The 15281-nt window shown below is 44.3% G+C and overlaps 1 protein-coding gene across 4 annotated transcripts in view; it reads right to left on the bottom strand.

Moving 5' to 3' along the window:
- Positions 1-15281, bottom strand: part of PARN (poly(A)-specific ribonuclease) — a 690538-nt gene that overhangs the window by 547003 nt on the left and 128254 nt on the right. For all 4 annotated transcript variants that reach the window (XM_069210428.1, XM_069210424.1, XM_069210427.1 and 1 more), the window contains exon 10: positions 1352-1394. In XM_069210428.1, the coding sequence (XP_069066529.1) occupies positions 1352-1394 (43 nt within the window). The remainder of the gene's footprint in view (positions 1-1351; positions 1395-15281) is intronic.

Raw genomic sequence — 15281 nt, forward strand, 5'->3', positions numbered from 1 at the left:
TAAGATAAATAAGTGTCTTCCAGTTCCTTTTACTTTCCCTGCACTAATTGTCTCTTCCTGATTAAATGAAACAGGGTGCATTATTTTACAGGATAATCCTAGCCATACAAAATACGGAGAAATTAAAATGTGCACATGAACAACTATGGAATGTGTAATGAAAACAAAGCACTGCCAGTTACCAAACAAGTAGCACCTGTAGTTATTGGTTCTCCATGGAATCAAACTACACTAAAAACTCCCTTTAGCTTCACATTTACAGGCATATCCAAAATGTTGTCAAATTAGAGGATGCTTTAAACAAGACAGAGCCTCAGATGGAGCTGGAAAATCAGGTTGTCAAAAGGTAAATTGAACTTCATCATTGTACATAACGTCAACAGTACAAAAAATGACCATTTGCTGCACATGACCAAGTCCAACAAAAACACATCACAAAATGTACATACAACATTCACATCCAAAAAACCCCAACACAAAATTTCTGCTTGACAGCTAACAGATTTTCCTATCAAGAAGTTGTATTTTAAAACCATAAGCAACTCTTAAAGATTTACAATAAATATGTCCTCTTGCCCACAGTAACTGAAGCATGCATAGTTAAGCCACTAGGCTTGCCACATTACATTACTGAATAGATTTAAATAATCCATGCATTACATTTGACATGAGAAAGCATACCAATTGTGACTGTGGCACAACAATGCTCACCTACAATCTAAGAAACCAGCTGTTGAGTAGTTTCCTACCGTAAGAGAAATACTTTGCTTCCTTCAATATCGCACCTATTTGGGGATCAAGTATATGTCTACCCAGAGCAGAAGAATTCAGCAAGACCACAGAATTTGTAGAAGGATTCACTGTGGTATTAGTCACTACCATTAAATGTATCTAACACAGAATGTTACTAGTTACCAATAGACACCTCTTCCAATATGTGGAGACCACGATCATTTTGAAATGCAACTATAGTCCAAGAATGCAACTGGACTGGCATTCACTGCTTATAAAATCCCCTTATTTCAGAGGAAGATAAAACCATGGTGAGGCAAGCTCACTTAGGAATAACGAAGCAGGAATGGGATTAAACCGCTAGTGTTGATCTCAGCTTCTCAATATTCCAATCCATTGATCATGCATGAAATCTTTCCACATTGGATTTAGGAATAAAAAAGAAAAGAAGGTATGAAGTGATCTAATGCAGGACTACAAAATCTGTTGTGTCTACAGATATCTAATGAGGAATTGGAGAGGACCCACCCAGTTCTGGGACATTGGTAATGTATTGCAAAAACAAAATCACACATCCAATCACAATGTATGATACATTCAAGCTTTGATAGGGGCTTACCTTCTCAGATTCTACTGTCTCTACATGGAGTCCTTTGGGATATCTAAATTACAAAAAATAAGCTTGCTTAATTTTCAGCAATGATTTTTAAAAGAATATTAAACATCAGTTTTAAGAATCGCTGAAAACGGATTTAAATGTGTTGATTCTCATGGATTACATTAAACTAAAACTAAGGTGTTCATCAAAGTGCTGCACACTGAATCAAATGTTTACCCTTCGAGGCAGCAGGAGCAAAAAAAAAAAAGAAACCCAGGCTGATTTCTTACTGAGTACCACTTTGGGAATGGAGAAGTCCATTACAAACGTGAAAGACATGCACCCCTGTCCTGAGTGCACCAGCTGCACCAATATCTGAATCCCTGGAGCTGTTTTTTTTGGTCATGGGCAAACATGGATCACATGCCATGAACTAGCCCTGCCTCAGATTGTAGTCTTGCTCAGACCAGGCGGGGGTCCCAAAGCACTACCCTAAGTGATAATGGCCTAGTGCCCTTACCAAAGAGCTCATTAGCATAAACACAGCCGTGAAGGTATACAGTGTTTCAGTAATGATGATCAGTATTGATGCCTGTCCTTTTTAGCGGTTTTACTGAAGTGAAGGCCACTCATCCAAAGTTCAGCTGCTGTATGCTTAACTTGCCCATGGTCCACATGGATTTAGCATGTGACCCTGTTCAACACATGTGCACGCTATGATGTATGTGCACTTTTGACTGGTATAATACATGGTGGCCTGTGGTTTCAATATGGGAAGCCTACAGTCTTGAGGAAGGCATGTGGAGGAGCCATCCAGACAGATTTGTGGATTTCTACATTCTGAGAGCTGGGTGACAAGGGGAAGGGAGTCAGCACTTCAAAACAGTTTTTTGATTCTGAAAATGTCACTGCTCAGTGGCCACTGGAAAATCTGAGGAAGGAAATAGAGCTGATAAGAGAACTATAAAGAGTAAGCCTGAGGGCCTTTGTAACCTTTTGATAGGCATATATCAGACCAGTTAGCCCAACATACAGGAGTAATCCACGAGTAACTAATGGCCTGGGCTATGAAGCTACCTTGGTTGGAGCCACTCCTGCTGTGACAGACTGACCCTAAGTAAATGACAGAGGGGTGGGAACTTCAGTGGAGGCACCCCCTGCAACACAAACTTCAAATCACGAGACACCAAATCACATGTCAGGAAATGGGTTATAAGAATGAGCTCCCAAAACGGACTGGGCTAAACTTCGATATGGAGAAGCTCAGCAAGAGTTCTTCTGGCTTGTGTGACCAGCTGAGTGAGGAAACATCACACAGGGACATCAAGTCAACCTGACCTGGAGCTTGAAGCACTAGCACATGACAGTTTGCCTGCAGGGAACAGAGAAGACTGTGGAGGAGAGTGACTGGAAGGAGTAAGGTCCGGGGTGAAACTGGCAAGTAAATCCCTGTAGACGTGTGAGATGTGCTATTACACCGATCATGTGACTCGTCTGTGGGCACACTAATCTGGTCAATCCTGTACAGGGAATGGAGGCCCCTGTCAAGGGAGCTCCTGTTGCACCGGTCGGGTCGGAGCTCCTGCACAGATTAAAGTTGGCTACCCTGTGTGCCAGGAGTGCCACCATGAAGTGCAAGGTTTGTCACACTCTAGCACTGCATGCTGAGAAGGGCCAGTGCTGAGTGAACCGTGACCACAAAGTACCTTTTTCGGACCCATGCGTCCAGAGTTCTGATAGAAGCATCTTAAGCCAAGTGACTGCACCAAACCTGCCTGCAGGATTAGAGGAACATATGCATTATCTGAAAAAGCAATGCAGATGACCACTGCCCACCATGCAATAAGATGACTCTAGCTCAATGCCAGCAGCTGCACCAGTCCACCACAATGCCACAGTGCTGAGTGTTGAGTGATCCTGGGATCCTCTGTATTACAACAGCAGCGGTTAAGTCTGATCGCCAGGCTGGTGAATCCCAGGGGGGTGCTGTGAGGAGGTTGAGCTTGCTCTACCTCATTAGCACTGAAACACTGACTCCTAAAAAGCTACAGTGAGTGACTCATAGCAGCCCTAACCTGAATTGCACCCATCATAAAAGGGGAATAACTACCAAAAGATTGGGAAGTGAGATTCATGGCTCTGCCCAGACACAAATATAGTGCCAGTCATAGGAGGGGTCTGTATATTCTTTGTGAATGTTTTATTTCACTTTGTGTTTGTAAATACTACTTTTTCATAAGAGTATCTGGCTGGATATTCATTTATTTAGGTTGGGTAATGTATTTTGAAACTTGAACCTGTGGTCAACTTACAACTTACTCTCCTCAAAAACACACTCCATCCGAACTCCCCCAAGCAAAAAGCCTTGGACTGCTGGACCCAAACTACTACTGAAAGTCTAGTGCTGAAGGGGTAGTTGGCACAGCTGCTCAGAACTCATGGTAGGTTGGGCCTCACGACTTAAGGAGTAAAAGGTCTCAACCTGCACGGTTAGGCCCTGCAGCACCTGCTTGCCCCATCAACCTCTGCAAGGGGTTCAGACAACCCTGTTTAAGGCAGACGGGAAAGAATTACTTAGGCAGATCATAAGTGACAGAAAAAGATAAGGAAAAGGTGGTAGCATGGGTCTCAACACCTTGACAGAGCACCTGCAATGGTCCTCAGTGTTTCATCTTAAGGCCTCAAGAAATCAAAAAGACTCACTCAACCAATGGAGCGTCCCATGATCATGATGGGAGTTTGTTTCTTCGTTTACATTCAGAGGCAGCAGTTCATCAAACCACAAAATTCATAGGAAGATCTGGTCAGGTTAATAGCCACTGAGCTTAGAGAGTCTTTCCAAGGAGGGTTAGGTAAAACAATGTTACGTTTGCTGTCTGTTTCTGCATATTGTCAAAACACCTTCCGTTGTGCTCGAGAACAGACTTCAAAGTTGAAGTTCAGTTCTTATACTGGACAACACTGAATAAGAATGATACCAAAAAGTGTCTACATACCAAACTTTACAGAGCGACGTCCACAGCCACTTCACCACTTAGTCATGAGGCAGCCACAGCAGTATGTTTGGTATTCACTTGCTGGCAGAATACTCAAGGCAGGTCGGCAGAACACAAAAGGCAGCTAAAACATACTCCAAATGACCTAGATTTTCTAAGAGAGGTATGGGCCTACAAAAGAAATCAGGAAGTCGTATGGGCCAAGCTTCTGCATGCCTCAAAATTAAAGGAAAAAGACATTTTGGAAGCTGATCAATAAAATTGAAAAAGGTGTAAGGTCAGTCTATAATGCAAACATCAGTGAGAATTAGTGGGTCACGCATTTGGAATTGCACTTCAGTAGAAGTATAGAACTGACGGATGCACCAGGATTTCAATGTACTTCTGTTTTACACATCACCACAAAACCACTGGAGCACTGTGTAGGAAAGTACCTTTTTTGGCATTGTTACCCCCACTTTTTGCCTGCTATCAGTGTGCTCAGACTGCCTCTCTGGGATCCTGCTAACCAGGACCCTAGCAACTGTGCCCTCTCTCTAAATTTGGTTGCCTAGGACATTTGTGCACTCCACAATTTGCATACTGGTGCCCCCTTATAAATCCCTATTATATGGTACTTAGGTACCCGGGGCATTGGGACACCAGGGGTCTCCCATGGGCTGCAGCATGTATTGAGCCCCCATGGAAGCCCATGCCAAATGGGTCTGCAGGCCTGCCAATGCAGCCTGTGCGAAAAGTGCATGGACCCTTTCAACACAGGTCACTGTAAGTCACCCCATGGTAGGCCCTCCTAGCCCAGAGGGAAGGGTACAGGTACCTGTGTGAGAGGGCACCCCTGTATGAGGAGAGGTGCCCCTATGAATTCCAGTTCCATTGCACTGGACTTCATAAGTGCAGGAAAGCCATTTTACCTGTATACTGGACAAAGGTCACTACCCGAGTCCAACTACATAATGGTAGCTATGGGCATGTTTGGTATTAAAAATGTCGAAATCCTATCCCAATACTGTTGTCAGTATTGGTTGCATGATTCCAGGCACTCTGGGGGTTCCTTAGAGGGGACCCCCCCTTCCCAGTATTGCTCCTATAAGTCTTCTGGGATTTACCAGGCAGCCCACTCTGCTGCCATGACTTACGTTTCTGCCTTCTGGCTGCTTGACCACCTCAGGTAGGGGAAAGCAGAACAAATGATTTCCTCTGGAAGAGAGAGGCAACACACTCTCCCTTGGAAATGGGTGTTACAAGCCTTGGGAGGGTTGGTCTCCCCCAAGCCACTGGTTTGCTTTGAAGGGCATATTTGGTGCCTTCTTTGCATAAACCAGTGTGCATCAGCCTAGGAACCCCCCGCCCCTCAGGTCCCTGCTCTGGCATGAAAATGGACAAAGGAAAGAGGAGTGACCAATCCACTGTCCATCACCACCCCAGGGGTGGTGCTCAGAGCTCCTCCAGGTGGCCACTCGATTCTGCCATCTTGAAACCAAGATGTGGAGAGGCCCCGGGGGGGCATCTGAGTGGCCAGGTCAGGCAGGTGACCGAGACCACTCCTGATAGGTAGTCACCGCCCGAGTAGACCAATCCCCCTTTTAGGGCTATTTAGGGGCTCCAATCCGGGTGGGTCACCAGATTCGACATGTAAGACTCCACCAAGACTCCTCTGCATCGTTTACTTCTACTTCTAGCCACTGGAACCGCAACCAGACCCTTCAGGAACCGACAAGACTGCAACTCCTGAGACGACCTTGCCTTGCAACATTGTTTCTCCGGCTCCTTCCAGCAACTGCACGATTTCCCCAGCTGCGCATCCTCTGAGGTCGGCAAGACTTCAGCCTGCAGCAAGAAGGAATTTCTCTTGGAGTGAAAGTCACTACCCTGTATCTACAGACACCTACCTGAGACCTGATGTCCGGCTGCGTGGATCTCTTCTCCTCTGGAACCGCATGGGTCTTGCATCACAGGTGGTCTGGAGTGGTCCCCTTGGTCCTCTCTGCCCACTGTCCAACTGGGGAGACAATGCCCCCTTGCAGGACAGTACCCAAGTGCACCGCAACTCTTGCAGCAACCAAGGCTTGTTGTCTCCTGCTCCAAAGGATCTTCAGGCTCAGAGTAGCCCTGGCCTCCTGCACTTCATCCTGTCAAGAACAGTCTCCTCTCTGCTGCTCCAGCGACATGAGACTCCTCTCCAGGTGTGCTGATTGGGCCTCACTGCAACTTACTGTGCCTGCTGCCAGTAGGTTGGCTGCGGGGGCTGCAACTGTTTCTGCTGGCTCTCTCGACTGCTGCAGATTAGTCCGGACTCCCCTCCAAGGGTCGAGTCCCCTGGACCTTACTAGTCCTCTTCAGCCTTGCAATTCTTTTGCTCAGTCTTGCATTTACCAAGACATGTTGGTGGTTCTTCTAAACCACTGACCATCTGCAAGCTGCCAATTGATGTGGGACACCATCTGCACTGCTCCAAAGACTTCTCTTCGACTCCACAGCTGCTCTTCTTCCCCCATCGACCCAGGTCTTCATCCACAGACTGGTGGGTAGTGGCTCCTGCCCCCAACTGGACACTTCATCATGGACTGGACTCTGTCCCCTTCTTTTGCAGGTCGCCTTCTGCCAGAATCCACCTTTGGTTTCTTCTAGCCTGGTCCTGTTCTTGTACAATCCAATTTCTAAGTTCTCTTGTTAGTCCTTGGGAAGCCTAAGTACTTACCTCTGCTCTCCTGGTCGCTGGGGATCACTCAGGTACTCAACTCTTGGGATTCCTTGTTCTTCCATCTAACTACTCCATACCTTTGGGTGGAGGACTTCACTTCGCATATGGAAAATGTCACTTACCCAGTGTACATCTGTTCGTGGCATTAGTCGCTGCAGATTCACATGCTGTGCACAACCCGCCATCCGGTGTTGGGCTCGGAGTGTTACAAGTTGTTTTTCTTCGAAGAAGTCTTTTCGAGTCACGAGATCGAGGGACTCCTCCCATTTCGACTCCATTGCGCATGGGCGTCGACTCCATCTTAGATTGTTTTCTCCGCAGAGGGTGAGGTAGGAGTTGTGTATGCTAGTAATAGTGCCCATGCAATGGAGTGAATACGTATGTACATAATGTAGTTTAAAGTAATCTATTTACAAATTTACAAATGTTCAAGATCAACTTCTAAACGGCTACAGGCTCCCGGGGAGGCAGGTGGGCGCATGTGAATCTGCAGCGACTAATGCCACGAACAGATGTACACTGGGTAAGTGACATTTTCCGTTTGATGGCATGTGTAGCTGCAGATACACATGCTGTGCATAGACTAGTAAGCAGTTATCTCCCCAAATGCGGTGGTTCAGCCTGTAGGAGTTGAAGTTGTTTGAAACAAAGTTCATAGTACTGCTTGACCTACTGTGGCTTGTTGTGCTGTTAACACATCTACACAGTAGTGTTTGGTAAATGTATGAGGCGTAGACCATGTAGCTGCCTTACATATTTCAGTCATTGGAATATTTCCTAGAAAGGCCATGGTAGCACCTTTCTTTCTAGTTGAGTGTGCCCTTGGTGTAATAGTCAGTTCTCTTTTTGCTTTAAGATAACAGGTTTGAATGCATTTAACTATCCATCTAGCAATGCCTTGTTTAGAAATTGGATTTCCTGTATGAGGTTTTTGGAAAGCAATAAATAATTGTTTTGTTTTTCGAATTAATTTTGTTCTGTCAATGTAGTACATTAACGCTCTTTTGACGTCTAATGTATGTAGTGCTCTTTCAGCTACCGAATCTGGCTGTGGGAAGAACACTGGTAATTCTACTGTTTGATTCAAGTGGAACGGTGATATGACTTTTGGCAAAAATTTTGGATTTGTTCATAGAACTACTTTATACTTGTGTATCTGAATAAATGGTTCTTGTATGGTGAATGCTTGAATCTCACTTACTCTTCTTAGAGATGTGATGGCAATTAAAAATGCAACTTTCCATGTTAAGTATTGCATTTCACAAGAGTGCATGGCCTCAAAAGGGGGCCCCATGAGTCGTGTTAAGACAATGTTGAGGTTCCATGAAGGAACTGGTGGTGTTCTTGGTGGTATAATTCTCTTTAGACCTTCCATAAACGCTTTTATGACTGGTATCCTAAATAATGAAGTTGAGTGCGTAATTTGCGGGTAAGCTGAAATTGCAGTAAGATGTATCTTAATGGAAGAAAAAGTTAGCTTTGACTTTTGCAAATGTAGTAAGTACCTTACGATGTCTTTGGCAGATGCGTGTAAGGGTTGAATTTGATTACTATGGCAGTAATAAACAAATCTTTTCCACTTATTTGCATAGCAATGTCTAGTGGTAGGTTTCCTAGCTTGTTTTAAGACAGACCTCCATACATTCCTGTGTAAGGTCTAAGTGTCCGAATTCTAGGACTTCAGGAGCCAAATTGCTAGATTCAGCGATGCTGGATTTGGATGTCTGATCTGTTTGTGTTGCATTAACAAATCTGGTCTGTTTGGTAGTTTCACATGAGGCACTACTGAGAGGTCTAGTAGTGTTGTGTACCAAGGTTGTCTTGCCCATGTTGGCGCTATAAGTATGAGTTTGAGTTTGTTTTGACTCAACTTGTTTACCAGATATGGAAGGAGTGGGAGAGGGGGAAAAGTGTAAGCAAATATCCCTGACCAACTCATCCATAACGCATTGCCCTGAGACTGATCTTGTGGGTAACCTGGATGCGAAGTTTTGGCATTTTGCGTTTTCCTTTGTTGCAAATAGATCTATTTGTGGTGTTCCCCAATTGTGGAAGTAAGTGTACAGGATTTGGGGATGAATCTCCCATTCGTGGATCTGTTGGTGATCCCGAGAGAAATTGTCTGCCAACTGATTCTGAATTCCTGGAATAAATTGTGCTATTAGGCGAATGTGGTTGTGAATCGCCCAATGCCAAATTCTTTGTGCTAGGAGACACAACTGTGTTGAGTGTGTCCCTCCCTGTATGTTTAGGTAATACATTGTTGTCATGTCTGTTTTGACAAGAATGTGTTTGTGGCTTATTATGGGTTGAAAAGCTTTTAGCGCTAGAAATACTGCCAATAGTTCTAAGTGATTTATGTGAAACTGTTTTTGCTGAGTGTCCCATTGTCCTTGGATGCTGTGTTGATTGAGGTGTGCTCCCCATCCTATCATGGAGGCATCTGTTTTTATTACATGTTGTGGCACTGGGTCTTGGAAAGGCCGCCCTTGGTTTAAATTTATACTGTTCCACCATTGAAGCGAGATGTATGTTTGGCGGTCTACCAACACCAGATCTAGAAGTTGACCCTGTGCCTGTGACCATTGTGATGCTAGGCACTGTTGTAAGGGCCGCATGTGTAACCTTGCGTTTGGGACAATGGCTATGCATGAGGACATCATGCCTAGGAGTTTCATCACCATTTTGACTTGTATCTTTTGTTTTGGATACATGGCCTGTATCACATTGTGAAATGCCTGAACTCTGTGGGCTTGGAGTGGCAATCCATTTTGCTGTGTTGATTGTCGGCCCTAAATATTGCTGTGTTTGCCACGGCAGAAGGTGTGACTTTGTGTAGTTGATTGAGAAACCTAGTTTGTGGAGGATTTCTATGACAATTTGAGTGTTGTGAACACCGCTCTAGCGTGTTGGTTTTGATTAACCAATCGTCTAAGTACGGGAATACATGTATTTGCTACCTTCTGATATGTGCAGCTACGACTGCCAGACATTTTGTAAAAACTCTTGGCGCAGTTGTTATTCCGAATGGCAACACCTTGAATTGGCAATGTACTCCTTGGAACACAAACCTTAAGTATTTTCTGTGTGAAGGATGTATCGGTATATGGAAATATGCATCCTTTAGGTCTAGTGTTGTCATGTAGTCCTGTTTGCGCAGTGGGATTACGTCCTGCAATGTTACCATGTGAAAGTGATCTGATTTGATGTAGGTATTTAATGTTTTGAGATCTAGTATAGGTCTCAGACTCTTGGTTTTTTTGGGTATGAGAAAGTACAAAGAGTAAACTCCTGTCCCTTTCTGTTGGTTTGGTACTAATTCTATTGCCTTTTTGTGTATCAATGCTTGAACTTCTAGTCCTAGAAGATCTATATGTTGTTTTGACATATTGTGTGTTTTCGGTGGGACGTTTGGAGGGAATTTGAGAAATTCTATGCAATAACCATGCTGGATAATTGCCAGTACCCAAGTGTCTGTTATCTCCTCCCAATGTTTGTAAAATTTGCTTAGTCTCCCCCCCACAGGTGTTATGTGTTGGGGATGTGTGACTTGGAAGTCACTGTGTATTTTGAGGAGTTTTGGGACTTTGGAACTTCCCTCTACTTTTTTGGAACTGTCACCCTCTATATTGTCCCCGAAAACTTCCCCGCAGATATTGGCTCCGATAAGTGGGCCTTGTTTGTGAGGTTGTGGGTTCTATGCTTTGCCCTCGAAACCCCCCTCGAAACAGTGCTTTTCGAAATGTGCCTCTGCTCTGTGGGGAGTAGAGTGCGCCCATGGCTTTGGCCGTGTCAGTGTCTTTCTTAAGTTTCTCGATAGCAGTGTCCACCTCCGGCCCAAACAACTGCTGTCCGTTAAATGGCATAATTAGCACAGCTTGCTGTATTTCTGGTTTAACTCCTGATGTACGCAGCCATGCATGTCTCCTTATTGTCACTGCTGTGTTGACAGTTCTAGTAGCTGTGTCTGCAGCATCCATTGCTGACCGTATCTGATTGTTGGAGATACTTTGTCCTTCTTCTACTACCTGCTGTGCTCTCTTTTGGAACTCCTTGGGCAAATGTTCTATAAAGTGTTGCATTTCGTCCCAATGAGCCCTATCGTATCTGGCCAACAAAGCTTGTGAATTTGCAATACGCCACTGGTTTGCTGCCTGTGCCGCCACACTTTTGCCTGCTGCGTCGAATTTTCTACTTTCTTTATCTGGAGGTGGTGCATCTCCTGAAGTATGCGAGTTTGCTCTCTTGCGAGCTGCCCCTACTACAACTGAGTCAGGTGTTAGCTGTTGTGTGATGTACACATGGTCTGTTGGTGGCGGCTTATATTTTTTCTCCACTCTTGGAGTAATGGCCCTTCCTTTTACAGGCTCCTCAAACACTTGTTTGGAGTGTTTTAGCATTCCGGGTAGCATGGGAAGACTCTGGTACTGGCTGTGTGTGGACGACAGTGTGTTAAATAAAAAGTTGTCTTCAATGGGCTCTGCATGCAGGCTGACATTATGAAATGCCGCTGCTCTGGACACCACCTGTGCGTAGGCTGTACTATCCTCTGGTGGGGAAGGTCTAGCTGGATAACAGTCTGGACTATTATCTGACACTGGTGCGTCGTAAAGGTCCCACGCGTCAGGGTCGTCTTGACTCATCCCTGTCTGGGTTGGGGATTGCATCATAGGTGGAGTAGCTACCGGTGATGTTTGTTGCGAGCGTTGTGGAGACAGTGGCGGGGTTACTTGTTTAGCCACCTTTGCCTGTGGCTGCTTGTCTTTCTCCTGGAATGCAAGTTTGCGTTTCATTCTAATAGGACGGAGAGTGCTGATCTTACCCGTTTCTTTTTGGATTTGGAGCCTTCTTTGGGTGTAGTCTGGCTCCATTGTCTCCAATTCCTGTCTAAATCTATGTATTTTCATTTGTGAGGACAGTCCTTGTTCCTCTGTGTAGGAACTTGTTTTCGGTTCCGATGCTGGATGTTTCGAATCAAAACCTTTTCGGCTACTTTTTTCGGTTACGACGAAACCTTTTTTGCTTTCGGCGTCCTTTCTCGGTGCCGACTCATCTCAGTGCCGCTGTCTCGATGCGGAACTTGCTCGGAGCCGCTATCTCGGGCCCGAGATTGCTGTGTGCCGGTATCTCGACCGGAGTCAGATGACTTCGACACCAGCGTGCCCTTTTTCGGTGCTGATGATCGGTCACCTATTTTTCGGGTTAAGCCATGGCCTGTTGGCGGTGGCGTCCCCTGGGCTTTTGCGGTCTTTTCGTGAGTTTTGTGTTTCGACGTCTTACTCACGGTTTTCGGCGTTTCTTCGGGATCGATCTCCTCCGAGTCCGATTCCTGGATGGAGAAGGTTTCTTCCTCCTCTTCAGAACGCCCTTGTCCTGTCGGCGCTGACGCCATTTGCAGTCTTCTTGCTCTTCGGTCTCTTAGTGTCTTCCTTGACCGAAATGCTCGACAGGCTTCACAGGTATCCTCCTTGTGCTCTGGAGACAGACACAAGTTACAGACCAGATGCTGATCTGTATATGGATACTTGTTATGGCATTTTGGGCAGAAGCGGAATGGGGTCCGTTCCATCAGCCTTGAAGAGACACGTGGCCAGGCCGACCAGGCCCTGACGGGGGATCGAAAAAAAAACAAAGGGCCACCAGAGATCTTCAAAAGTCGGTGTCGATCTGTTGTAACTAACCCGATACCCAACGCAAACAATACCGACGATTTTTCCGAGATTCTAACTAACTTTCCGACCCGAAACACGGAGCGAAAAGGAACACGTCCGAACCCGATGGCAGAAAAAAAACAATCTAAGATGGAGTCGACGCCCATGCGCAATGGAGTCGAAATGGGAGGAGTCCCTCGATCTCGTGACTCGAAAAGACTTCTTAGAAGAAAAACAACTTGTAACACTCAGAGCCCAACACCAGATGGCGGAATGTGCACAGCATGTGTATCTGCAGCTACACATGCCATTGAATATATATATATATATATATATATATATATATATATATATATATATATATATATATATATATATATATATATATATATATATATATATATATATATATAGATAGTGTTAACTTCCCTTCAGTTGGGGGACTGCCTATAAGTAATCCAGTGTAGTGTTACTATAATATAGTACCTTCATTTTTGTAACACTGGTTCCTTTGATGTGTGATACGTTGCTGTGTGACAATTGTGGTATTGCATAAGCTCTGCATGTGTCCTAGATAAGTCTTGGCTGCCCATCCACAGCTACTTCTAGAGATCCAAGGCTTCCTAGACACTGCCTACATTCACTAATAGACTTGGCCTGGACTTGGTATAAGGTGCTAACACCATAGGTGTCGACCATACATCAGGCCAGCTTCCTACTCTCTACATTGGCAATTACTCAATTTATTGAAAACTCTCGCCCGGATTGTGCCCCCTGGAGAAATGGAATTCGCCAAGCAGTTTTTATACAAGAACCCGTTCTGTGCCTAAGTACTTGCTTGATAAGATCTTACTGACGGGGTCTACTTCATGGAGTTGGAAGGGTTCAATTGTCCACCCAATTTTCAAAGGTGGAGTAGCTTCACTGTCAATTAACTACCATTTAATAGCCCTCTTGGATGCAGACCTCAAATACTTTGACACTACTGCTTCAAAATCTAGATGCACGTGTATTAGATACTAACAGGCCGCCATTTAGTCAGACAGGGTTAGATAAAAAGCAATAAACACTGCAACAACCCACTGTACCTGTGTTGTGTGGCTTTTAAAGTTACGCCTGATCGTGTTCCACAGGATAACATGTGGGCAAAACTACTCCCGTGTGGAATTCTGCACAACAATTTATAAGCAATGACGACGCTCTTTATGAACACCTGGGTCAAAATCAAGTTCGGGGATGGCACCCATCCGTTGAGAGAAATGATCAAAGGGTCTAAAACAGGGGTGTGCCCTGGTGCCACACTAATATATACATTTTGGATCTCTCCCCGGCACTTGATGAGGTTGCATTGCAAGACCTGAGCCTTGGCAGTGTTTAGCTGTCCAACATTCTGTATGCAGACTTGCTCTTACTCAGCAATACCAGGATAGGTCTTCAAAAAATAAGTAATCGCCTGGCAATTTATGCAGCTGATAATGGGCAGATCATCAACTTAAAGAAAACTATAGTAATCTTGTTAAACTACTGCATTTTGAATCAACGCATTTGATGCCTCAATGGCCTTAAGAACAAGGAAACTTCTGAATATGTTTATGTAGGGGATAAGATTGACTCAAGAGCCTTGATTGCTACACAAAGGAAACTGATTAGGGAAAAGGCATTAGCGGTAAATTTTACATCAACATTGCCATTTGAGGACACAACCTCTAACCACTTGCCACAATAATGAAGGCAAAATTGATCCCTACACTCTCATAAGGGGGAGAAGTGATTTTGGGTGTACAAGCCCCTTTGTTGAACAAACTAGTAATAAAAAAAACCTACAAACCGGTATTCCGTTCTGTAACTGGCCAAGTAAAAGCATCCTCTATTTCCTTGGGGTTAATTGTCATCCCTAATTTAATAAACCATATAACGGGCAGAGCTACCAGGTTGCTCCGGGTAACTTCTTATAACAGTATGCAAACCTCTAATAGGGATTTTCTATTTATCAGAGTGTATTAGTTCTAGCAAATCAGATCAAAGCAGACATCACTTTTATTGTGATTTAAGTAATCTTTTATTTGTAAAAATGTGAAGAGGCTTTGTTTAGATCGATTAAATTACACTTGTAAATCAGAAATGACCCGAAATATGTGGTCAGGAAAGAACTGCCCTACTGTCATAAGGTCATGTCATATCCACAACTGGAGGACAGAATCATGGAAACCAGGCAGAGACCCGACACACCCTAAAGTGGTGTATAAAAAATAATGTTGATGTTATAAGTATTACACCACTCATCCCATTTTCTTAACATTCTTCACAGTCTTAAACCTTATACATATCTGGTAGTTAGGATCTTAAATTCTGGAAAGGTATCCACTGGAATGCGAGTCCAGGACAAGTTTATATAATGATTGAAACCATTCTATCCCTTTCTCAGTTACGACAGTTAATACACCATCTCATTGCACCCAAAGAATACATTTTGAATTCAGGATGTGCCCCTTGACCCGTGATTTGAGGTAGTTTAATAAAATCTAGTGTACAGTTAAGAATTAGTTGAGTTTTATGAGCATTTAATTTATACGTGAAAATAATACCAGATTGGGCATCCTGTG

This window comes from Pleurodeles waltl, chromosome 10 (genome assembly GCF_031143425.1).
Source record: "Pleurodeles waltl isolate 20211129_DDA chromosome 10, aPleWal1.hap1.20221129, whole genome shotgun sequence".
Classification (NCBI taxonomy): Eukaryota; Metazoa; Chordata; class Amphibia; order Caudata; family Salamandridae; genus Pleurodeles; species Pleurodeles waltl.